Source organism: Strix uralensis, chromosome 13 (genome assembly GCF_047716275.1).
Source record: "Strix uralensis isolate ZFMK-TIS-50842 chromosome 13, bStrUra1, whole genome shotgun sequence".
Lineage (NCBI taxonomy): Eukaryota > Metazoa > Chordata > Aves > Strigiformes > Strigidae > Strix > Strix uralensis.
This window is the reverse complement of record NC_133984.1, coordinates 8,355,192-8,379,205: the sequence shown is the minus strand read 5'-3', so window position 1 is coordinate 8,379,205 and position 24,014 is coordinate 8,355,192. Positions and strand designations below refer to the sequence as shown.

At 55.0% G+C, this 24,014-nt stretch overlaps 1 protein-coding gene across 1 annotated transcript; it reads left to right on the top strand.

Annotated features, from left to right (window-relative positions):
* Nucleotides 1–7,567: 7,567 nt before the first annotated feature.
* On the top strand, nucleotides 7,568–10,985 carry ZIC3 (Zic family member 3). The gene is made up of 3 exons (XM_074882468.1): nucleotides 7,568–8,612; nucleotides 9,256–9,419; nucleotides 9,928–10,985. Exons 1-3 carry the CDS (start codon nucleotides 7,568–7,570, stop codon nucleotides 10,108–10,110), a joined length of 1,392 nt encoding a protein of 463 aa, XP_074738569.1. The 3' UTR covers nucleotides 10,111–10,985.
* The last annotated feature ends 13,029 nt before the right edge of the window (nucleotides 10,986–24,014 follow it).

The window sequence follows — 24,014 nt, the reverse complement described above, 5'->3', positions numbered from 1 at the left end:
CCCGCGGGCTCGCAGCCCCGCCGAGGGAATTGAAACAACGAGGGCACAGAGCTGCCTTCATCTGGGAGCCGCAGATGAAGGGCTGCGATGGGGCTTTCGGTTTGCTTGGTTGCTTTTTGGATTTGTTTTGGTTTCTCTCTCTTTCTCTCTCTCTTTTTTTTTTTTTTTTTTTTTTTAGTGCGGTCCCATCGAAGCCCAGGTTACCTCAAGCCCTCCCTCCCTCCCTCCCTCCCGGTCACGTCCCGCTCCGGGCTTGATCACTTGAGGCACCTTTTCTACCGCCATCTCCTCCGCCTCTGCCCGACAAGATTCCCGTTACGGGACTGATTCTCCGCGGAGAAGAATAAAAGTCCTTTAAAAAATATCGATTCCTCACCCCGTGGCAAACACACCGTTTACAGGGGGGTTAACTGTGTCGGGGGGGGGGCCCGTCGCTGCCCCCCGCGCCCGGGGTGCGCTCCCTGCGCGCCCGCGTCCCTCAGCGCGGGGCCTGCGCGGCGCGGCGGAGGAAACGCGCTGCCTCGGGGTATTCGATAGCAAAAATAGGGAAGGGGCGGGGGGGGCGGTCAGGCCGGCGAGGGGTCGTCTATCGGCCCGAAATATGGGGATTTCGGCAGCAAGAGGGGAGCTGGCTCTCCCCCGAGCCCCGCCGTCGCTGGGAGAGGGTGAACCGCACTGGTGCAAACCTGGCCCCGGGCGAGGGGGGGACATTTGGGCAAGAGCCCCCGCACCCCGCCCCGGTGCTGTTGTTCACCCCATTTTGGCCCCAAGGCTTCGAGAGGGATTTTACCAGAGAAAGCGGGTCCCGTTGCGGGGCTGTTTAACCCACGAAGCGTACGAGGGCTGAGCCCGGTTCCTCCCGGGAGCCGCAGCCTCCCAGCCCGTCCCACGGCCCGCCGGGGCGGCCGGAGCCCGTCGGGGCTGCGGGCTGGAGCGCTCCGACCCCCTCTTTGGTGAAAGGAGGGGGGCAGGCGACGAAAGGAGCGGGAGCGGGGCAGACCCCGCAGATTTGCGGAGGCACCGTTTTTCCCGGGGAGAAAAAAACAAACAAACAAAAAAAACCAAACAAGAGGAAAAAGGAACGGTCAAAGGGGCCGGCGGCGACGGGTTCCCAGGCCGGGGGGAAGAAAGGTCCCCACTCGTTTGTGTCGCTGGCACCTTGAGGAAAGCCCCCGGTGGCTGAGGGGAGAGTCGGTGGGCGATGCGGCCGGAGGGAGGATGGCGAAAGGCGAGCAGTGGCAGCGGCACAGCCCTCGTTTGTTCTTTCTAAGTGACTTTAAATCGTTCAACACGTTGTTCCAACACGTCCTAGGGGCTGCCGAAATCGTGTCCCCGTCTTTAGGGGATGCCGGGTGGCGGGAGATACCCTCAGTGCCCGCTGCCGCTGTTCCCGTCGGTGCGTCGGGACGGCGCTACCGGAGCCGGTGCTGGGCGCACGGCCCGACCCCGCGGGCTGGGGCCGGAGCGACCCGGCCCCCCCTCGGCCGGAGCCCACCTGCGGCCCTCCCCGAGGGCCCTCTGCTCCACCGGGCCGCCCCGCAGTCCGCCGCCGGGGTGGCACTAGAGGGGCTTTGCTCCGGAGAGTCCCAGCCGGTCACAGCTCCCAGCCCGGGGAAGCGGGGAGCGGGGTCTCCCGCTGTCGACCCTCCAGCTCCGGGCCGCGGCTGTGCCCAGCGCTGGGGAAGAAGAGCTGCAAGCGAGAGGAAACCCCGCGTTTTCCCCCCGGGGCTCCCGGCAGCGGGGAGAACGCCCCAGCCCCGCACACCCCGAGGCTGGCGGTGTGGGGAGCGCGGGTGTCCCCGCAGCCGCCCCGGGGACCTGCTGCGGGCTGGGGGGGGGGATCCCTAGGACGGGCTTTGAGCCGCCCCCCAAGGAAGCCTGGCAGCTCCCCCCGGTTGGCCGTCGGCAGCTAGAGACGTCTGCCTCCGGCCCCTGGGGGTGCCGATTCAGACGGGGCAATTTCCCCCCGGGGAACGGATCTGTTATCGGGGTTTACACCTGCTGCGAAGCCCCGGGGGCGGCTCGGAGGGGAGAGGCGGGCGAGCAGAGGCGGGAGCCCGGGCCCGGTCTGGACCGGCGTTGATTTGGGGACGGAACCCCACGTCCCTCGGCTGCCCCGTCCTCCGCGGTGCGCCCGGAACTGCGGGGCAGGGTGCGGGGGACCCCACCGTGTCCGGGCAGCAGAGCGGGGCCGCTCTGGGGGTGCCCGGAGCCCCCCGGGGCCTCAGCAGCCGTCGGGGCCGGCCGGGCCGCTCCGCAGCGCCGCCTCGTGCCCAGCCCAGCTCCGGGCCCCGCCGGTAGCCGCCGCCGAGGTGGCAGAGGCGGAGGCGGCCCCCACAGCCCCGCTCTCAGCCCCGCTCTCAGCCCTGCTTGTCAGGGTCGGCAGGTTTTGGGGGGACGAGGAGGGGTGGGGGCTGAAGAAGCGAGGCGGGGGGTCCTCCGGGGATCCGTGCACAATGCCGCTCCGGCCCTTCCCCTCCCGTTATCCCCGCCGACCCCTCAGAGCAACCCGGCGGGGCCTTCCGGCCCACCTTGGCTCGCCGTCGGGTGGGGAGGCTCTGCCCGGCCCCCGCGGAAAGGCCCGGGCAGGAGGGGCCGGGTATCCCGGCCCCGGCACGCCGGGGAAAGGGCGGCTCTGCCCCGGCAGCTGATGCCGGGCTGGCGGCTCCCGAGGCCGGGATGCCTCCCCGGAGCTCGGGGCTTGCGGTTGCCCCTCAGGGCTCAGTCACGCAGAAAGGCTGACTAAAGTCTGTGTCCCCCGCAAGAGAGGGACAATAGAGCCACCCTCCGGGTCACAGGTCACCTCCTCGCTGATTGAGATATTCGCCACTTCCCCCCACCCCCTCTGCTCCTCGGAGGCGCGGGGGGATTTCAAGGGGGCGGCCGGAGGGCGAGGATGCTCTCGGCCGGGCCGGGGTGTCGAGGGCCCGGCGTCCTCCTCCGCCCGTCCCCGGTCTGCACCGTGCCCCGTACGAACGGCTCGGCAGGGGGCTTTTTCCCCTCCCAGAGGCTGGTCACCCGGGTACATGGGCACCCCAGAGCGCAGGGGGCGACTCCGCAGGGATGCGACACACACACTCCCCCCCCCCCCCTCCGTCCCATGCCCCGGGATTTGCCTCGACTCCGTTTGCGGCGACCGGACTCATTTATTCTGCAGCACCTTTAACTAGTCCCCGTGGTTTTTCCACTCGCCCGACGCGTGTTTCCCAAGCAGCTGAACGGTGATTTTTATTGGGAGGGGGGGGAAACTTCTCCCCCACCACCACCAAACACGCGACAAACCCTGGTCCGTGGGCGAGGACGCCGGTGCCCGCCCAGCTCCCCGGGCAGCAGGATGGAGCCCGCTGGCACCTACATTTCCTCGCCACTCAGGTCTTTCTGCTCGCCTCCGCCTGGCCTTTGACATTCCTCGCCCCCTCCCCTTGCCGAAGTTCAGACCTGTTTACTCCAGTCCGTATCTCTGAAGTTCAAATGTACATGTGCTCCCCCTCCGCTGAGTGACAGCTACAATGGAAATGTCTCGTTCGCTCCTGGTTTGCATTTAATTACACTGGAGATGCAATATGTTTATGGCAGGAGAAAAACTACTTGTCTTTACGCTTGTTAGGGATATTCATTTACCCGCGATACAGCGCGGTTTAAAAGCTATTTAGGGCGTATGAAATATTCCCCTCGCCGGCCGGCTCGCAGGTCGGCGCGGGGGATTTTTGATGCTGTTTCCCCGGGTTTGTTTTGCCTTTTCCTTGCACCCTCGGTGGAAGGGATGAGGGAAACCCGCGGAGCCGCCGACCCTCCGCTCCCGAAACTTCACCTGCCCCTGCCCCGCTGGGAAACCCGCCGTAACTAGTGGGCAACACACTGGGGATCATTTTTCCCTTCTGCGCTGCGTGGCCCAGATCTTGCGTGTTTCCCCCTGGCAGGGCTCCCCGCACCGTCCCGGGGTGCTGGAACGGGAGTCCCGGGGGCAGTGCGGGGAGGCAGCACCGGGGGGAGCCCGCAGAGATGTCCCGGTCCGCCGCCGTACGGGGCACCCACGGGAGACGGGCACCCGCGGGGCTCCGGGCGCGGAGGGACCCGCACCGCTTTCCAGGGGTTTTACATTTTTGTGGCTGTTAAATTCCCAAATCACCCCAAAGGCAAAAAGAAAAAAAAAAAAAAAAAAAAAAGAAAAAGAAAAAAAAAAAGGTGGTGGAGGGGAATTACACGAAAATCTGTTCTTGACGTAAAGCAGGGGGTCTTTCTCCGCCTTCCCCTCGCGTTGGGAGCACGACGGGAGAAGGGGAGCCTGCGAGATTACTTTTCCGGTTGCTGTTGTTTGCACGTTTGCAACTGAGACAGATTTAAAAAGGAGAGGGACGCGATGTTCCCCCACCTCTGGAAAATAAATTGGGATCGGACAGAAATACCGCTGAATAAAAATGGATTTTACTGAAATGGTAAAATACGTACAAACTATATTATATATATATTTTTTTAATTACTAAAGCACGGGAGAAGAAAAATTCATAGGCCACACCGACGATGCGCTTAAAAAAAATAAACGCGTTTTACGCAGTTTTTGGTCCCCGAGCCGACAAATTCCATCCAAGGAGCGACCGGGTGTGAGTAGTGCCCGTACGCCCGTGCGGATATTGCTGGGCGCACACACCCAGACAAAGTTGGCAGAGTTAGAAATGGGAAACGTATTAAAAAAAAAAAAAGATTTATAGGTTAATTGATGTAGCCCGATCCGCAAGTACACGGCGGCACTGCAGGGCTGCGGGCGACGCTTTCTGCAAAGCCACCAACCCCTCCCCGAAACGGCGAGTCCTCGTCCAAAGCTACGATCGCTTCTCCCTCCCACCCCCCCACCCCACCGGGATGCTTTTTCCGAAGCCCCCCGGTGCCGCCACTGCCGCCGCGCGGGGATTTTTCCAGACGAAAAAACAAATTAATTTTAATTATTTTTTTTTTTTTTGGAAGGTTCCCGCCGTGGAGCCACGCTCGCTCCTTCTCTCTGAGCCGGACGGATTCTCAGCGCCCCCCCCCTCTAACCCCCGCCGCCCGGCCGGGGCAGCCGCATCCCCGCGTGGCGTGGGCACCTGGGCGGGCAGCGTGGGTGCGGAGCCCGTTCCCCCGCTCCCCCGCAGCCTCCCCGCCACCGGCCCGGCCCGGCTCGGCCCGGCGCGGCCCATTAGGGACAGACAATGGTACACGTGAGGCCTCCTGACTCGCAGGGGTCAGTCGCCCTCGGTCGCCCCAGGTCGGCGACTTCAGAGGAGCTGCCCTCCCCGGCGCTCAGCTGACGGGCTAATTGAATTATGCCTCTTTTTTTTTTTTTTTTTTCTCCTCCTTTCTTACTTTTTTTTTTTTTTTTTTTTTTTTTCCGGGGGGGTGTTGTTGCTGAGAAAACCCAACACGTGCGAGAGGTAATTAATTACCCGGCCACAGCCCTCCGGAGACGGGCAGGTAGAGCCGCCGCGGAGCAGCAAAGGGGGGAGCGCAGCCCCGGGGGCCGCAGGTCGGTGGTGCCCGGGGGGTCCCCGGCCCTGCCTCGGTTCCCCCGCGCCCGAGCTCCCGGCCGCGGCGCGGAGCGGGCTACGATCCATACGGGTCCCCTCGGCTCCCGCGCAAGAGCCGCGGGGCGTAGCGCGGGCGCGCAGCGAAGGCGGCCCCGGCCCCCCCGCGCGGGTCCCCCCCCGCCTCTCGTGGTTCTGCTGCGATCGTGCAGTAACGGCAGCGAGGGACTCACCTTCCAACTTTGGGACTGTTCTTGGCGGCTGTGGCCTGGGAAATTTGAGTGTTTGACGGGCACCGGTGTCACCTCTCGGGGAGATTTTATACCGGTGGCTTTTTTTTTTTCCCCTGTTCTTTTTTTTTTTTCTTTTTTTTTTTTTTTTTCCCCTCCCTGCAAACCCTAAAATAAAGAATGCGAAGCCTTTCCCGGGGCTGATTGGGGGGAACGATGTGAAAGGGCCGCGGTTATAAAGCGCTGCTTGAAGCGGGCTCTCAATGCGTCTCTGAACTTGATCAGATTTTACGTTTCCTGCAGAGAGCCGGCGGCGAGGCTGAGACCTGCCCAATAGCCAGACTTGGGGGCTCAGCAAATCTCAGGATATTACAATTACAGCCATCTTTCTTTCTGCCTTTTATTTCCACTCTTGCTCCCCATAGTTCTTTGCAAATGCTTTCCAGAACAGAAAATGAGTGGATTTATAGCGCTGTCTGCAACTGATAATTATTCCAAGGCAGAACGTTGCCTTTGCAAAATAAAATTAAAAAGAAAAGGGGGAAAAAAAAAAAAAAAAGAAAGAAAGAGACGGGGAGAAAAAAAAAAAAGATAAACGAGTGTAGGAAAAATCCGGCGCAGGATCCGCCGTGCCGGGCGCTGCTCGGCCGTGCTCCGCGGCCGGCGGGGAGGGAGGGGACGGAGCCCGGCCGGCGGGGAGCGGGGTGCGACCCCTCGCCGGGGAGCGAGGGAGGGGAGAGGCGGCTGAACTCGGGCCGGCCAAGTTAGTCCCGGCCCGGGCAAGCTGCGCCCCGCGCCTCCCGCGGGGCTTGGGGGGGCAGGAGCGGGGCTCTCCCCGCTCGCCTCGGGGCGGTTCTACCATTTCGCCATAGTCCAGAAAGAGAGTGTTTAGTCCATAAAGATAAAAGTAAAATTAGAATTAAAATGGCCAAAAAAAAGCCACCCCCGAGGCGCCGGTTCGAGTTTTAACGGGGGGTTATTTTTGAAGCAGCGCGGCGGCTTTGCAGCGGCTTTACGCCCCCCGCGACCGTCCCGCGCGGCGTGGGGGGGCACGGCACGGCGGGACACGCTGCGGGGGGGTGGCAGCGGGATCACGCAGAGGGACACAGGGACACGCACCGTGCGGGGGGCGGGGGGGGGGGGGGTGCCCGCCTGCCCCTCGCCAAGCCGCGCTGAGCCGCGCCGCCCCCCCCCGGCTCGGCCCGTGTCGCCATGTCCCCCCCCCGCCGTGGGTGTCTGGGTGCGTGTCCGTGTCCGTGTCCGTCCCCCCCCTCCCCATTTTACCTGTGAGGCGCCCGCGCCCAATCAGCGGCCCCGGCGGCGCGGGGCGCGTGCCAATCAAGCGGGGCACCGCCAATGGGAGGGCGGGCGGCGGGTCAGGTGACTCGGCGGCCGGCGGCTCCCCATTGGCGCGGCGCGGCCTGGCCCCGGAGTTGGTTTATGTGCGAGGCGCGGGCGGGCGCCCCGTCAGTGCCCCGACGGCGCCGAGCGGGAGCGCGGCCGCGCTGCGCCTCGCCCTGCTCGGCCCGGCCCGGCCCGGCGCGGGGGGCGGGCGCCTCTGCGGGGGCGGGTGGCTTTTTGGGGCTGTTTTGTGGGTTTGGGTTTGGTTTTTTTTTTTTTTTTAGTGGTGTTGGTTTTGAGTCGGACGGGGGGTGCTTGCCTCGCTGCCCGCCCGCGGCCGGGGGCCGCGCCTGCCCGCAGCGGGGGGGAGGGGGTGAGGGGGTGCGTTTTTGGGTGGTTTTGTACTTTTTGGGGGGCGGGCGGGTGGGTGGGTGGGAGGAGGAGGCGGGGTGGGGGGGTGGGGGGGCAGGCTGCCGCCGCGCCGACGGCCCCGCGCCCATGACGATGCTGCTGGACGGAGGGCCGCAGTTCCCGGCGCTGGGGGTGGGCGGCTTCGCGACGCCCCGCCACCACGAGATGCCGGGCCGCGACGCCGCCGCCGGCGGGGGCATGGGGCTGGGCCCCTTCGGGGATTCCTCGCACGCCGCCGCCTTCAAGCTGAACGCGGCCCCGCACGACCTCGCCGCCGGGCAGAGCTCGGCGTTCACGCCGCAGGCGCCGGGCTACGCCAGCGCCCTGGGCCACCACCACCACCACCACCACCACGCCGGCCAGGTGCCCTCCTACGGCGGGGCCGCCGCCTTCAACTCCACCCGCGACTTTCTCTTCCGCAACCGCGGCTCCGGCATCGCGGACGCCGCCTCCGGCACGGCGCAACACGGGCTTTTCGGCGGCTCCCCCGGCGGCTTGCACGGCCCCGGCGGCATCCCGGACACCCCGGGCTACCTGCTCTTCCCGGGGCTACACGAGCAGAGCCCGAGCCACACGTCCCCCAACGGGCATGTGGACAACGGGCAGATGCACCTGGGGCTGCGTGGGGACCTCTTCGGGCGACCGGATCCCTACCGGGCCGTCTCCAGCCCCCGCACGGACCCTTACGCCGGCGCCCAGTTCCACAACTACAACCACATGAACATGAATATGGGCATGAACGTGGCGGCCCACCACCACCACCATCACCACCACGGCCCCGGGGCTTTCTTTCGGTACATGCGCCAGCCCATCAAGCAAGAATTGTCCTGCAAGTGGCTCGACGAGAGCCAGCTGAGCCGGCCCAAGAAGAGCTGCGACAGGACTTTCAGCACCATGCACGAACTGGTGACCCATGTCACCATGGAACACGTCGGGGGGCCGGAGCAGAACAACCACATCTGCTACTGGGACGAGTGTCCGCGGGAAGGCAAATCCTTCAAGGCAAAATACAAACTGGTGAACCACATTCGGGTGCACACGGGGGAGAAGCCTTTCCCCTGCCCCTTCCCGGGCTGCGGCAAGATCTTTGCCCGCTCCGAGAACCTCAAGATTCACAAGCGGACTCACACAGGTAAGGCCCGCGCCTCCCCCCCGCGCCCCACCCCGCCCCGCACACGCCTCCCGCGGAGCTGCGCGGGGCTGCGCGGAACGGCCCGGCGGCCGCCGCTCGCGGCCCCCTGCGCGCCTCTGCGGAGGGAACCGTAGAAATGCTAAGGAAATCTCATTTTCGGTGGCTTCCGCTCTTTTTTCTTTGATTTTTGGGCCTAATTGGCTTCTCCCTCAATTAAATCAGCGATACATTTGTAAAAGTATTTTTATTTGCAGCCCCGGCTTCCTTTCAGCCCTCCGCACGGGGAGGGAAGAGGGGAGGAAGGCAGGAAGCAAACGTATTTTGGCTTGTATTTTCGAGTACGTCTTGTAAAACTGTCGGAGCCGCTGAATTTATCTCGGGTCTTCTCCCACCCCGGGCTCGCCCAGCCGCCGTCCGGGCCGGGGCCCAGCGCGGGCCTGGCGGGAGGTGAATCAAAAGTAATAAAGGCTGACCTGAATTTCTCCAACACGTAACAAATCCTGCTGTCCGTCTTCCCCTTCTTCATTTTTTGTGGTGCTTGTGCATCCCCGAGGTGGGGCGAGGGGGCAGAGGTTGTCCTGGGAGGAGGCAGGCGGGGATGGAGAGGGGAATGGCCCTCCTTCACCCTCTCTGAATTTCACAGGTGAGAAGCCCTTCAAGTGCGAGTTTGAGGGCTGCGACAGGCGCTTCGCCAACAGCAGCGACAGGAAGAAACACATGCACGTCCACACCTCGGACAAGCCCTACATCTGCAAGGTGTGCGACAAATCCTACACCCACCCCAGCTCACTTAGGAAACACATGAAGGTAATCACCCCTGCGCCCCAGCCCTTTCTTCCCTGAGCAGGGATGCTCAGTCGCTGGCGTGCTCAGGGCTCGTTTCCCCGGGCCAGGGCAGAGCCTGGTGCCTGCCCCAGCGCTCCGCACTCCCGGCGTGGCCCGAGTGGTCTCCGGTGTCTAGGCCCTGGCTGGAGCACAGCCTGGGGAAATGGCGTAGTTTCTTTTTGTGCTCCCACCGGTGCAAGCGCTGCCCGGTTTCCAGAGCGTGGCTCGGTGCTGGGGGGTTGTGTAAATGCACCCCGGCCTGTGGCTGCAGCCCCCCATGCCGGGACGCTGCAGAGGAGTGGCCAGGAGCCAAGGCAGGCGGTTGCCGCCGGTGGTCAGGATGGCCAGCAAGGCATGAACCGCCAGCTTGCCGGGCAGGGGCTGAGCTGGGGGACCGCAGTGTCCCTCCTGGATGGGGGAGCATCACAACCCGGCTCAGCGGGGTGGAGGGGACCCCGAGCTCGCTCCCATCTCTGCCTCTTGGTTTTAGGTGCACGAATCCCAGGGGTCGGACTCTTCCCCTGCAGCCAGTTCGGGGTACGAGTCCTCCACCCCCCCTGCGGTGGGCTCCGCCGGCAGTAAGGACTCCACTAAAACGCCGCCGGCCGCCCTTCAGAGTAACCCCGGCCACAACCCTGGACTGCCCCCCAATTTTAATGAGTGGTATGTGTGAAGGCAGCTGCTGCCCGGCCAGAGACTGGACCAAATGCATTGGGAACAACGAAAAAAAAAAAAAGGACAAACCAAGCCAACAGCAGCTGGCTCCCATGGAAAGGGAGTTTCCACACCGACGACCGCATAGGGCTACACCTAGTTAACTGCCAGGATCCGGAGGGGGGGTCTTTTATTATTATATTATAATTATTACTATTTTTTGCAAGCCCAGACGCTGGACTAGCCATGTCCTTTTCTCAGGATTGGATTTTTTTTTTTGTTGTCATTTTTTGCAGTCGCAGTCGTTTCTTTGATATTTTTTTATTTTCCTCCCCGCCCCAGTCCCTTTTCCTCCGATTCCCCACTTTTTTTATTTTTAATTTGTTTTGTTTTTCTTTCTTTCGGTGGGATGTTGACATGAGGATGAAAATTCTCCTTCGCCTTAGTGGTGATTGTTTAAACTTACAGTCTTAAACCGTGCCAAAGTCCTGTTATGTCTTGAACTTTCTAGCTCTCCTGCTGCTTCTTTCTCTGCTCTCCTCCTCTTTCTCCTTCTCTCTCTCCAAGCATTACACTTGTGAATGTATTCTCGTATGATGGGGTCGGTCAGTATTTTTCAGGATGAGGATGTGGTGTTTATTCTACCCAGATTGTGACGTTTAGTATAACAGTTGCCTTTTTGTAATAACTTTTTTTGTAAATACATATCCATGATGCCATATTTATCGTTCGTAATTTAATTATTGATACAAAGTGCCGGGAACTGAACAATATTTATGGGGGAGAAAAAATTGTTTTCTAACAAAAAAAAAATACAAACAACAAAAAAAATTCCAACTCTGTACAGCTTTTGGTTATAACTGCTTTAGCATTAAAAGTTTATTGTTTTGGAAAGAGCCGTTTTTGACCTCCGCCGGGGGCCGGGGGCAGCCGCGGGGGCCTTCGCGGGCCCGGTTGGGCACTGCCGCCGGGGCCGGGCCGTTGTTTTCGGGCTGGCGATGCCGGTTGAAGCCTCCTTCTCGCCGCTGCTTTTTCTCCGGTCCCTTTGTCCCCGCCCTCCGCCGCCCAACGGCTTCGCTCTCCGCCACCCGCCCGAGCGGCCGGAGCCCGGGGCGCGGCGCCGCCGAGGGAGAGCAGCTCCGGGGGCAGCGGGGCCGGCTCGACGGGGAGGCCCCGACGGTGAGTACCGGGCCGGGGCGGCCCCGCGCCCCTTGCATGCATCGCGGGGGGGCGGGGGGACCGCGCAAGCCGTGCAGGACCCGCCGGCACCGGGCTGCCTGCCGGGGGGGGCCCCGGGGCAACTTCGCAGCGCGCTGGACTTTCTCTGTTATCGCCTGGTTTTGGTTTTTGTTTTTTTCCTTTATTCCTGACTAGGATGCAGAAAACACACCCACCCACCCCCGTCCTCAGGAGAGAAAAGGCGCCGAGCAGCGGCATCACACCCGAGAAACTTCAACTCCGGCGCTACCCAGGAGCCCCAGGCAGGCAGAGCGACGGTGGAAGCAGCCCCCGCCCCCCGTCAAACCTCCGTTCCCTCGGCGGCCGGGAGACGCCCGTGGGGGCCGGCCGGAGCTCCGGCGGGGATGCAGACGGGCTCCTGCCCCGGCGGAGCGCGGCCAGCTCGGGCGTGCGGCTCCACAGCCGCATCCTCGGTCAGACAGCGGGGACCTGACCACGGGCTGAGCCCAGCTGCGGGGGGGGGGGGGGGGGGCAGGGACACCCACCGCAGGCTCCGCATCTCCGCTGACCGGGAGAGACCCCAGACGGGCCCATCTTGAACTTGACTTGGGGCACTGCGGAAGGAACGGGGCGGCCCGTCCCCTCCAGCCTGCCGCACGGTCTGCTCGGGCGAGCAACCCGTGAAACCCTGCATGCTTTAAAAATGAAGTTTAAACAAATCTTAAATCTATCCTTTTCTCCCTCAAAAAAAAAAAAAAGGGGGAAAAAAAAAAAAAGGTTTGGCGGGAGAAAAAGACAGGAGAAAGGTGGATCGCAGCCTCTGCGCTGCACATCTTAAAAAAATAAATGCCCCGAGTCCGGTGCAGGCAGGTTTCCCGCTTCTCCCTGCCCAGTCTGGCCCCATTAAAATAGTTCCCTTCGGGGTGCCCCGGCCAGACATGGATCTCCGGTTCTTGTTTGCTGTGAAGTCTTTCTCTCGCTGTGCGCAGAGCCGAGCCCGGGGGCTGGACGCCGAGCGCTGCCGGGCCGGGCCCTTCCCCGGGGGGCGAGCGGGGCCGCCCCGCACCGCGGCGGGCGAGGAGGAGCGGAGCCGCCGGGGGCCGTCGGGTTTTCCTCGGACACCCACCTGGGTCGTGTCTGCGTCGCTCCGGACCGCGCCAGGCTTGGAAACGTGCCGGTAGGCTCGGTTTGGTTACTGCTTTGCTCGGTACCGGGGAGGCGCGGGGTGCGCAGGACTGGACGGCGGAGCGCCCCGGGACCGGGTGCCGCGGGGGGGTGTCTGCTGCTGTCGGTCCCCAAAACGCCGGCCGGAGCGGGGGGTTCTGCCGTGGCCGGGGTTGTCCGGCTTGGGGAGCCGCGGCTGGGAGGATGGAGCATCCCCGGGCCCCCAGAGGAGCGGCCCCGCGGGGGGCTGGGGGCGGGGGGGTCCTTCTCGGCCCCGCAGCAGCTCCGGCTGGTCCCCGGGGTCCTCGGGCCGGGCTGGCGTACCTGTCCCCCTGCCTGCCCCCGCAGTTGCTTCCTTTTTTATAGCTAGGACTTAAAACCAGCATCCTGGATCATTTGGCTCTCCCTGGGTAGTTAGCCGGACCCCACCCTGGGGCCTCCCCATCCGGCCAGGACTCGCACCCAGTATGGGGAAGGGGGGAGCAAACTGTTGTCTGCACCCCACTGAGGTCAGGAGCCCCCTTTGGCCTCTCTGCAGCGCCCTCCCCCCCCAAAAAATGGGGCATGGATGGGAGAGGGGCAGCTGGTGTGTGTGTGTATGGGTTGAGATGGAGGAACGAGTTTGGGATGGGTGCAGAAAGGGCTGGGGACCCGTTTGGCTGTGAAATGCGTGCAGAAGTGGGGCAGGGGGGCCGTGTCCCCCCAGCATGGCACGCTGTGCTGCTGGGCGTGTGGTGCCTCTGCCCCACGGGCTGCTGCTGGCCCGGAGACCCCGGGGGTGAAGGCCAGGGAAGAGCTGTCTCACTCTGCTGCCGAGTCCGCAGCTCTCATGGACGAATAAGAAGGGTTTTTCTGTAAAAAGAAGCAAAAAGGCTCTGTTCCTCGCCCTTGCTCATTGCAGGGAGATGAGAGAGTCCTAGAGCGGGAAAGATCCTTTTTTGCTGATTTCCTAGGTGGGTTTTGTGAGTTGGGGTGAGACAGGTCATGATTTTCAATGCCAGGGCCTGGCAGCGGGGACTTGCGGCATTCCCTGTGCTCACAGCTCGGGTGAAAGCGTTACAGAGCCGGCTGGGGCAGGACAGCACTGGCAGAGCAGGTGCCATGTTAGCTCAGCTTTTCGTGTGTCATTAATAATGGGTCTTGTGTTGCACCCCAGAAGAGTCCCAGGACTGTTCACGAGCAGGGGCTGTATTCTGCTGTCCTCTTCCAGACTGGCAGCTCCCTTGAAGTTGCTGTGCTTGCTTGTATGAGTGGGATTAGGTGGATTTGTCCCCAAATAAACAGAACTCGGGATGGTTTTCTAAAAGGGGTAATGTTGATTCATTGTGCTATAAAGAATCTAAGCAGAGGCAGGCGATGAGCTGGAGCCGTTCCTTCTCCACCACGCTTTATGAGCCATGAATATTTGGATTCTTTTGGTGTCATTGTTTTTGCATATCTGTCTCTGTGTCTGGTGTAATCCTATGAAAATAATATTACTTTTTTTCAAGCTTTGTGCGTGCCATTAGCAGCTAGTGGTTGCACACAGTGCAAAGGCAGAATCCTGAAGGCATTTGGTCAGGTTGTGTTCAAGTGTCTCGGCACTACGGCACCAGGAATTAAGTTTCTGTAGTAACTCTGTTGGGTGTAAAGCTCCAAAGCAGTGGATAGGGTGTATAGTATTGTGTGTTCGCTTTTTTTTTTTTTTTTAACATAACATTTCCAGATTAAAAACACCACACACCAACAGCAGCTCTTTTAGCTGAGCCTAACTTTCATGACTGATAAAACCATCCCTGTTGTTTATGCTGTTAGGATGATCAAACTATGTGACAAATATCTCTGCGGAGATGGAGTCTTGTTTTGGAGAGGTAAAACTCTAGAGAAAGCCTTAAATTCTTTGCAGAAATCTAATTTTATTGTGGAGCGTGCAGAAGGAAATAATTTGTATTGTGCTGACTAATCTGTACACCCCCTGAACTAAGACACTTGGTTAACCTTGCTATGCTGTTTGCATGGATTAAAAATATAATCTGTGTCTTGCAAATGCCTGCTCACCTGAACATAACTGCAGGCAGTAAAAATGCTTGTGTAAGATCTTATGCTGGTGAGTGAGAATGGCAAAGCAAGGACCTGACCTGCAGACTTGATAGGAGACGGTTTAGGATGGCTTTAGAGACATCTGTTCTGTACTAGCCCTGGAAAAACCCTCTGCAGAAACCGGGGGAGGCAGTTGTCTAAGGAGGCACAGATGTATTTTAATATTAAGATGCTAATTTTTATTCTTAGTAAAGAAGGTTGTGTGTTGCGTAGGTTTTCTTTTATCTGATGCTTTGGTAATGTTTCTCCATTTCAAATGTTTGTGTGAAAAGAATCTTTAATAAAAAGGGCTGGAGGAAAAAAAAAAAAAGAGTTTAGCTGAATGATTTTGTTTTGGCAACTTGTTCAATAGTGGCAGCTTTGAAATTGCCAAAGCTCGACTTTGAAATGGTTGAATGGGTGATACGTGGAGTTCCTTTTGAGGGAGACCCAGCCTGCTCGCTGGGGATTCGTCCTGTGTGTGCTGGGCAAAGCAGCCTGACCTGGGACAGTCGGGAAACTCGGAGAGGGGAAAAGTCACCGGCGGTCCTGCAGGCTGGAAAGAGGTTGGGGAAGCTGGAGGGGCTTAATGGCTGAGGAGCATAAAGGATACGTGCAGAACAGGGCTATTCCCATGGTTTTGTCCTTTTTCAGTGTGTCGTATAATCTGTGTTTGGGCCTGTGGTAGTCCTGCAGAATCAAAATGGCTCTTAGGCGGGGTTTTTTGGGCACTTGGTGTGGCAAAGCAAGGGGCTGGGCAGAGGTCCCGAAGCTTTTGAGGGGGCTGTGCCTTACCTGGTGTCTTCGTCTCTGGTGTTTGCGCAGAAACTGGTCTGTGGGCAAGAAAAAAGTGGAACGTTGACAGGGTTTGGTATGGGGGGGAAAAAATGTTTTGCTCTGGAGCCTGTGTGGAGGGCTCTGCCCGGGCAGGTGCGGGGCTGTCACTGCTCCCCGTGTTTCAGATGGAGCGGAGTGGGGTTTCGGAGCAGAAATGAGTGTTGTGCTTTATTTACAGGCTGGGATGTGGCCTTTAACTGGCAGGGTAGAAAACATCAGGATTTTGGTTTCTGCTAGCCGTGGGCTTGCTGCATTTGTATGTCACAGAGAATAACCACTTTGGAAAATATAGCTACAGCCAGAAAGGTTCGAGAGGCAGTGAATCAGCGTATAGTATTTGCTTTAGATAAAATTGCCTACTTATTTCTCTTCTTTAAATTCCTCCCAGTTTCACTAAGACATTATTCCAGTGCAAAATCTTGTGGTTTTGTTGTTTGTTTTTTTTTTTTTTAAAGAAGTATTTTTGCTGCTTTCTGTAGTTTACATAGCATAATTCTTTTACTGTCTTGGGCAAGGAGATGTTCTTTTTGTTTGCTTTTTTCCTTATTTTCATTTGCTTTGTTTGGTTTTTTACCTGTGTTAGTAGAATGCAGTTGAATTTAGGATGTCCACCACTTCACTGTGTTCTTACTGAAAATAAACATTTCTTTTGTTTGCATTTAGCATCCTATTAAATCCATGAACTTGAACTTCTCAGTAATTATTGATAACCTCAAGAAAAAAAGTAAAACTTGTGTTGAGATTGATGAGAGAAACTCAGTCTTAACTATAGAAAAAATCAGAGTTTGGACTCAAATATTATCTTTAATTAAGAGAAATATTTCTGTGCAGCAGATTATGTGACTAAAGTTCCTCTGATGCATGCAGAGTTGCAAGGATTGTGCTCTGATTGCTCACTGGTGCTGAAGGCAGCAGGCAAATGTTCCCCAAAATACTCATTTTTCCCATAATATTTATTTTTACTAGAAAGAAGATGCTGCAGGAACTTGCTGAAACCGTCAATCATAAATACTTAAAAATCATGTTCCAGGCACCCCTGAAATGGAATTGCTTAATTCGACAAGATTCCAGAAAGAAAAAGAAAGTGGATATTTTTTTTTTTCTTTTTCTCCTTATTTTTTTAAGTCCTGTGAGCCTCACTGGCCATATTTTATTTTGCCTTTCTTTTTTGGTGACAGCTGTGAGGCCAAAGGGGCATATACCTGTGTTTTAAAGTGGAGCTCGAGTTTTCATGTAACTGCCTGATTGTGGAGCTTGACTTACATTTTAAAAAATGAGGCTATTGATAATATTGCAAGAATTGGCAACACTGCAGCAGTAAAATATATATTTTTTAATCTTGGCCTGCAGAAGTATTTTAAAATAATGCAGTAAGTGGACTGATTAATGGCTTTGCATCACTCATTTTCTTTTTAAAATGAGATAGCAATGTGACGTTGCAATCTGCTGCTTTTTTTCTGTTTCCTTTTTGTTCTTTGCTGATGTGGAAGGAGAAGGCAGGCAAAGGACCAAAGGAGTTGAAACTTCACCTTGAAGATACTCCCTGTACCTTCAGGAGGATGCTGGGCTGAGATTAAAATAAAAACGCTCTGTTGGTGCTCACTTTATGTTGCTGAGGACTTGATTTCAGAGGAGTTCCCTGACCCTTTCAAAAATCTCAGGATGGAGATGTTTTTTAAAAAAAAAAAGGGGGAAAAAAAAAAAAGAGACCTGTGTACCCATTACTTTCTTTTTGAAATTACAAACTGACATGGGGCATTTTAAGAACTATGATTTGGTAAAAGACTTACTGGGTCCTGCACTGAGTCCCTAGCCGTGCGCTGAGCTCTGCAAGCCTTGCCTTGCAGCCATGGTTTCTCTGTACATTTAATACACCTCAACAGCCCATGTAAGCTATATCATGATGTCTGTCATCAGAGGACAGAGAAAAATACAGTGGGCTCCCATCTGGGTCTGCTAAGTGTAATAGTCCCAATTTCAGGCTGTGGCCACTTGATCAGCTTTTTAGAAATTTATAACACAAACTTGAGCAACCGCAGTATTAAAGTAAAATTCTTTGTCTTCTAATTTTCATCCAAGCTAGGAAAAAAAAAATGTTCTTGAGAGAGCAATGGTTTATATCAGCATCTTAGTTTTATCACACTTATATTTCTAGATTTCATTGTTTTGCTGTAGGTTAGGAAATAGTTTCCTTCCAGATTGACAATAAATTGCAGTGAAAGAATTAAGCCAGCATAAATGCCCCCTACAAAGTTTAAAATCACATATGCATCAGTGAAACATTAATGTCCTGAAAATATGTTTTCTTCTTTTCAGTAATTTTCTGTTCTTAATCTCGGACAGTCTTTTGCACAAAAGCTAGTCATCAGTGCCGCAGCGCGAGTAAATCGCACCCGGCAGAGAAGCTGACGCAAGGAAGGGGCATCGGAGAAATACTGCATTTCATAAACACAATCACTAGAGCATTAGGAGAGCAAACATGTGGTTTTATGAACATAGTTATAAATATTTAAACATGCAAAATGAAAATGTTACTAAATGTCTGGTTTTCATTATCTTTCGATGAACATTTTCATTCTTGGAGGCATTGCTAGCTGTCTGCAGAAAATGATCACTACCCCCTTCCCCAGAATGAATGATGCGTAATGCGAAAACGTGTTAAAATGCACAGTTGTTTGTAATATCTTCTACCAAAGTGAAAGACGTTCTACCAAATTTGGTATTCTACTGAATCGCAGAGTATTCTTGCCCAACAAACAGGCAACCATCCTGCTTCTGTCAGCAACTTGCTTGCTAGATGTTATGAAAAATCTAAGGACGGTTTGGAAAATATAAGATGTCACTCAGCGTGCTTGGAGTTGTGTCCTGCCATCCTTTCTCCAGCAAAATTCCTACAGAAGTCAACAAAAGATGTGGCTGCTGATTTTATCATTATTAACGTGTTATTTTGAAGTGTCAACAAGTGTTGAAGCGTTCTGTGTGCCTCTGTCAAGGGTTGGGAGGCTGCGGTAGGAAGTTTGGGGTGGGTGGGAAGCCTGGGGTCTGCCCCTTGTCCGGACTCTTGCGGTGGCTGTGAGGCTGCGCCTTTAAATAGGACGGTAGCAGGCAGCGGCGGGTACAGGTTGTGCAATTTAGCTTGCGTGAGTGGAGGCCTGTGAGAAAGCAGAGGCCACGCTGTGCATCACTGTTCGTAATAAGGCAGGTGTCCGATTCCTTGGATCCGGCGTAGTCAGCCGTCTCTCTTGGCTGCAGTTCTCCCCCATCCTTGCATCCCCGCAATGCTCCGACTGTGCCGCGTATGTCGTGAAAGAAGATGCCAAATGATTTATTTATTTTAATGCACTGGGAAACCCATTTTATATTAGTCACACATTTAATCTTGACTGTCGTGAGTTTCTGCCGCGCTCGTGAGTTTCTGCCCGTGTGCTGGCACATAGGCACGCACGCGCGTGCTGTTTACTATTCCTCCTGCAGTTGCTCCCACCAATAAATCTGCACTTGCTGCAGCCAGGATGGAAATCTTTAAGACAAAGGACTTGAATGGGCAGTTTTTTATTGCTGTGATAGAGTAGAAGGCCCCAAGCTGGGGGCTAGTGCATGCATGAATGCTGCCCCCCTTGGCTTGGTACTGTCTCCTACTAAGCACTATACCAGTACCAGAGACTGTAAAAGGGACAGGGCCCCAAGGCTGGTATTTCCCCATTTCGATTCTTGCTCCTGTGACTGCGGCAAATCCCAAAGAAATTATGTCTGAGAAGTAAACTTGCAGAAGACTGTGGAAGGGCAGGCTTTCGGGTAAAGCAGGGGATGCCTGGGAGGGCAGCACAAAAACGTGGGAATGAGGAAAGGAGGAACAAAAGAGATGTGGGTTGGCGAAGGAGAAATAGGGGAGTGAAAGGCGGCCAGGCTGGTGCAGCAGCGAGGAGCTGCTCCTTGTCCCTGTGTGTGAATACATCCAGCTGAGCCTTTTGCATTTGCAGGCTGTTCAGACAGAGCCCCCACAAAAGTGTGTGAGTCTCTGGAGACGTGCACAGGATTTGCCCTGTGGGAAGCAGTGTGCGGTGCTTGGGGTGAGGTACCCTCCACACTACGAAAGTTTTGGCTCCCGCGATAAAGCTGTGTGTGGCTGTCGGCCGGGTGCAGTGCGTGGGCATCGCCGGCGCCGGTCCCATGCCGGGGCTGTGGGACGTGGCCGGTAGCAGAGCCTGTTAGCAATCCAGACCTGAGCTGGGAGGGGGAAGGAGCGGGCTGGCTTCCGGCAGGCAGCTTTGTGCCCACCAGGCTTGGGACCAGAGGGACCCTTGGGGAGCTGTTGTTGCCCTCCTGCTCCCCCACGCTTCCCTCCGTTCTTGGAGGCCACAGCCCGGGTCCCGCCGCGGCGGAGGGACGGGGGCTGGTTTCTCAGCAGCAGGCGTGATGGTGCTGCTCTCTATCCGCTTACGTCAATGCAGACCTTTCCATGGACTCCAGTCTGGGTTGGATCAAGCCTTGCATGATTGTGGCCCTTGCGCATTTCAAAACTGTGTTAATCTATATCTGGATCCCAATGGGGGTACTCGGGATGAGCCGAGCTCAAACAATCCTTGGCAGGAGGGACAGACTGGAGTTGGCAAGGATTTTTGTCCCATTATTGGTTACTTGGAGGAAGGAATGTACGCACCATTTTCATATATGACAACTTGAGGTCTGTCATCTTCAGCGTATTAGAAAAGCCTCATTTTTAACAAATCCCAGAGCATTTAGTAGGCATTGCGCTGCAGCTGGATTGAGGCTGCGTGCTGGTCATGGGCAGAGGCATGGGGCCTTCTCTCTCTGGGTCTTGTTAGGCACTGAGTGACTTCTCCTGCTGTCGGGTCAGCCCTGTGAGCGCCAGTGGGAGACCCCCAGGCTGCTCACCTCTCGCTCCTGTCTGCCTCCGTCGGCAGGGGAGATGGAAATACCAGGGGAGATGGAAATACCAGGGGAGATGGAAATACCGGGGCAGAAAAAAGCAGTAGCAGTGCAGCCCATAGAGCAAACCATGCTGAAAGCTTTTCCCAACTAGTTAAACCTGCCTGCATGTTCTCAGCAAGTTTAGCCAGGGGGTTATTTACCAAGCTCAGAGGAGGCTTGCCTCTTTGCACTGATGAAATCTTCAAGATATGTCCGAAAGACCCTGAGAGAGATTTTACACTCTCTTACTCAGTTTGCTGTTTCCTCTAGTGAAAAATCCAGATGGGTGCTTCTGTTGAAAACTGGCTTGCATAAAGTCACCCTTTCTGCCTTCTCACTCTGGGTTTCTTAAGTATGAAAATTCAACCTCGTAAGGATTTTTCAGCAAGATTATTTAGGCTTGTTGTATCAAGACCAAGAAATTCTGTCCAGGTAGCCTAGAAATGGCTAGGAAGGATAGAGAAAATATGTTTGGGTTTTCTTTTTCTTTGTTTTGATTTTGTTTTGGATGGGGGGAAGAGTTTTAAAAATAGCTTTCTCTATTTTTACCAAGCATTATTTGTATTTTTATCTATCAACAAACCACCTGAGCACTTAGCAAACTGTTCCCTCCAACAACATCCCCGTAAAGAGAAAACTGAAATAATCAGCACAAGGAATAGGTGTTAGCCTTAGACAGATGACTCTGTTTCTGGGTAATCTAATGCCATTTTAATATCTTGCTTTTACTCAGATGATGGTTTGATGGACAAGGCACTGACGCTCACGAGCCTGAGTTCAGTTGTTAGGGGTATGTCAGAAATTATTTTTCAGACAACTGTGGTTGGAGCGTCAGCTCCCATTAAGTGCATTAGGGCCTCTGAGGTTCAGTGCTAGCACGCCATATTTTGTAGCCTTTGGTTTGCTTCTGTGGCAACAAAAACAGAAGGTCTTTGGTTAACTTCTGACCATTGACATATTAAATGAAGATGAGCATTTGAGCAACATCAGTGATTTCAATTGACTCATCAATTGCCATTGCATAGCAGTCCTCATGTTTCACTTTGGTAACAAGCTGATCTGCCACATCTGATGCCAGCAATTCAGTCCTTCAAACAAATGACATGTTTGATAAAGAAATCTTTTAAAATTCATTATGCACTTTGGCTTTTGTCTTTCCTTTTAATACAGCATCTGTTGCAGCCGGGATACATTCCTTGATCGTTTCTGAGTCTGCAATTATTTTTATGCCTGCCCAGTGTCCCGGAGATGTGAAACGAAGCTGCCATGCTATGCTGCTGAGCCCTGAAACTCTACACAGACATTCAATTTAATCTCTTGGAACTGACTGCATTAAAGTAGTTTCATCAGTGCACACTTGTGATAAAAAGACGACATGAAGAAAGACAGTGAACTAAAAGGCCCTGCTTTTTTCTGGGAAGAAAATAGGGTATCTGTCCCTTCATTTGTTTCATGGATTCCTCGCACAGCCATTTAAATTCAGCAGAAGGCTCCAAATGTCTAAACTTTATCCTGAGCATTTTTTCAGTGCTGGAAAGGAATACAGTTAAGTGTCCCAGGGGGAGTTTTATAGAAAATGCTATGTGCAATGTTAATGAGTTGGGATGGGGTCATACGTTTTTCCATATAGAGCCAGTACAGAAACAAATACAGGACTCGAGGAGAAATGATCTGCTGGGATCCACTGATCTGTGGCTCGGGGTGATCCTGTGCTTCCATAGCCCCTCCAAAGACTGGCAGAAGAATCACGGGGGCCTTAACCCAAAGTGCCCCCATGTGCCTCTGTCCCGCTCCGTGCTGGGGCTCCATGAACAGCTGGCACTAGAAGAAATGACAAACTTCTTGGGTGCCACAAGAGATTTCATCAGCGTTACTGATCCTCACTCGACTCGTTACTGAAAATGCATCAAGCAGCTATATGGGTCAGACTGCTAAATTTGTAGACACGGAGTGTCAGGAAGCCTTTTTGTCAACTTGGTACCGTTTAGTATGTTTGTCCTCAAGTTCAAAGCAATCCTGGCCTCAGACTTGTGATATTTTCTGCCCTTTCCCCTTTCTGTTGGCTCAGACTTCTTCCCTTTGAGGTCAACATCAAAATAAAGATGTATGTTTCCTCAGCCTGACCATGGCTCTGACTCTTTAGATCAGCAATCCTATAGTCCATATGTCTTCCCATCTGTCAACTGGCATTTGAAGCCAGCTTGCTCCTCTATTCTTTCAGACAAGTGTGAGAAACAGGAGTTTCTTTAATGACGGTTTCAGGTCTTAAAGCATTTGCTACGATACTACCTATTAAGATCCCTTGATGGCACCTTGAATAGAGATCAAAAGCAACTGGGTTCACTCCACAAATCTAATTCCATCAGTCAGTTTAGGGCATTGAGAGAGGGGTGGGAAGGGCTCGGGAGGGCACCGCGCTCCCGCAGTTAGGAGACAGGCCTGGGAAGTCCAAGCCCTGGCTTCGGGGAGCGACATAAAACAGCAAAGAGAGCACTGCTAAATCCCTCCAGTGGTGGCTGTGCTAGAACTGGCAGGGCTCCTCATGTTTGAAAAGCAGATCTGTACAAAGTGCGTTGGTGGCTTTGCTTGCACTGTGCTATGGTGACAGCCTTTAGGATCTGAGCTGTGCCTGGTTCAAACAAGAGCTTTTTGGTGCTGCATTAGTACCTGTGTCTCTGCTCCTTTGGCTGGGAGATTATTCAAAATCTTTTTGCAATGCAAGATTGTAAACAAAAATCTTAGCGTACAAAATACTCTTCTCATTAGTAATTATTACCAGGCAATAATTTGTCTCTTGTACTTTGGAGAGCTGCTAATAATGGGAATCTGTGTCCTGCTTCACCACTGGGACTGCATGAAAGGCAGTGAGGAGAGACACTGCCTGCATGGCATTATCACAGCAAAACGGCCGCTCTTTCTGAGGGCACAATTTGACTTTCAAACTTCCCTATTTTTAATGCTTGTCAGGAGATGCTGCAAAGCCCTTGGAATATTTGGGGTTGTTTGCTCTGGTGGTGCATTTCCCCAGGTGACTGCCATAGAAGAATTAGTGGGAAGTCATGGCTATTAATTCAAGCCCAAAGCCCAAAACTCAAGGCTTGTTGGCTGTGGGAGCTGGAAAGTGCGGGGTGCCCACTGTGGGAAGAGTGGTGGAGAGCATTCCCCAGGGAGCCTCCACAGCCAGTGCTAACAAATGTTCCTGTTTCTTTATGGGGCCCAAATGTCTGAGAAGAGCTGAAAAGCCCCAGGACATGGCTGAGTGCCGGGAGATGGTGTCACACTACTGACTGTCTAGTAAAACTTGACTCACTGGAGTCAAGGACACCATATGTCCTTAGATTTGCGTTGAAACCTGTTAAAGTGTGAGCATGAACCTGAAGTCCAGACGCAGACTTTCTTTGGCCTCAGTGTCTTTAACTTCATTCATAATGTCACTTCTGCTCCCTGAGGGAAAACAGCTGCTCTGGCTGCCTGCTCTGGCTGCCTCACTGCTTTTGAATCAGGTGGTTTGTCAAAATTTGGGGTATGAAGATTGTTTACTTGTAAGAGGGGAAACAGAAATGACTTTGATGCGATTCTACGTCTTCACCAAGAAGATGCACCAGCTCCTGGACACTCCAGTAAGCAAAACATCGAGTCATTTTTTGTTCCCACTCCAAGCCTCTTTCAGCCAGCCCCCACCCAAAAGCAATCTCTCTCTGCGATTGTCATTAGGCTATTTAAATGGGTTTGGCTTTCTGCTCTTATTCTGTG

Excerpts from the sequence above, each read along its gene's own strand:
- ZIC3 (XM_074882468.1), top strand. The coding sequence starts at position 7,568 with ATGACGATGCTGCTGGACGGAGGGCCGCAGTTCCCGGCGCTGGGGGTG. Across the intron at positions 8,613-9,255 it reads TCACAAGCGGACTCACACAG|GTGAGAAGCCCTTCAAGTGC; the intron begins GTAAGGCCCGCG and ends TGAATTTCACAG. Across the intron at positions 9,420-9,927 it reads CACTTAGGAAACACATGAAG|GTGCACGAATCCCAGGGGTC; the intron begins GTAATCACCCCT and ends TCTTGGTTTTAG.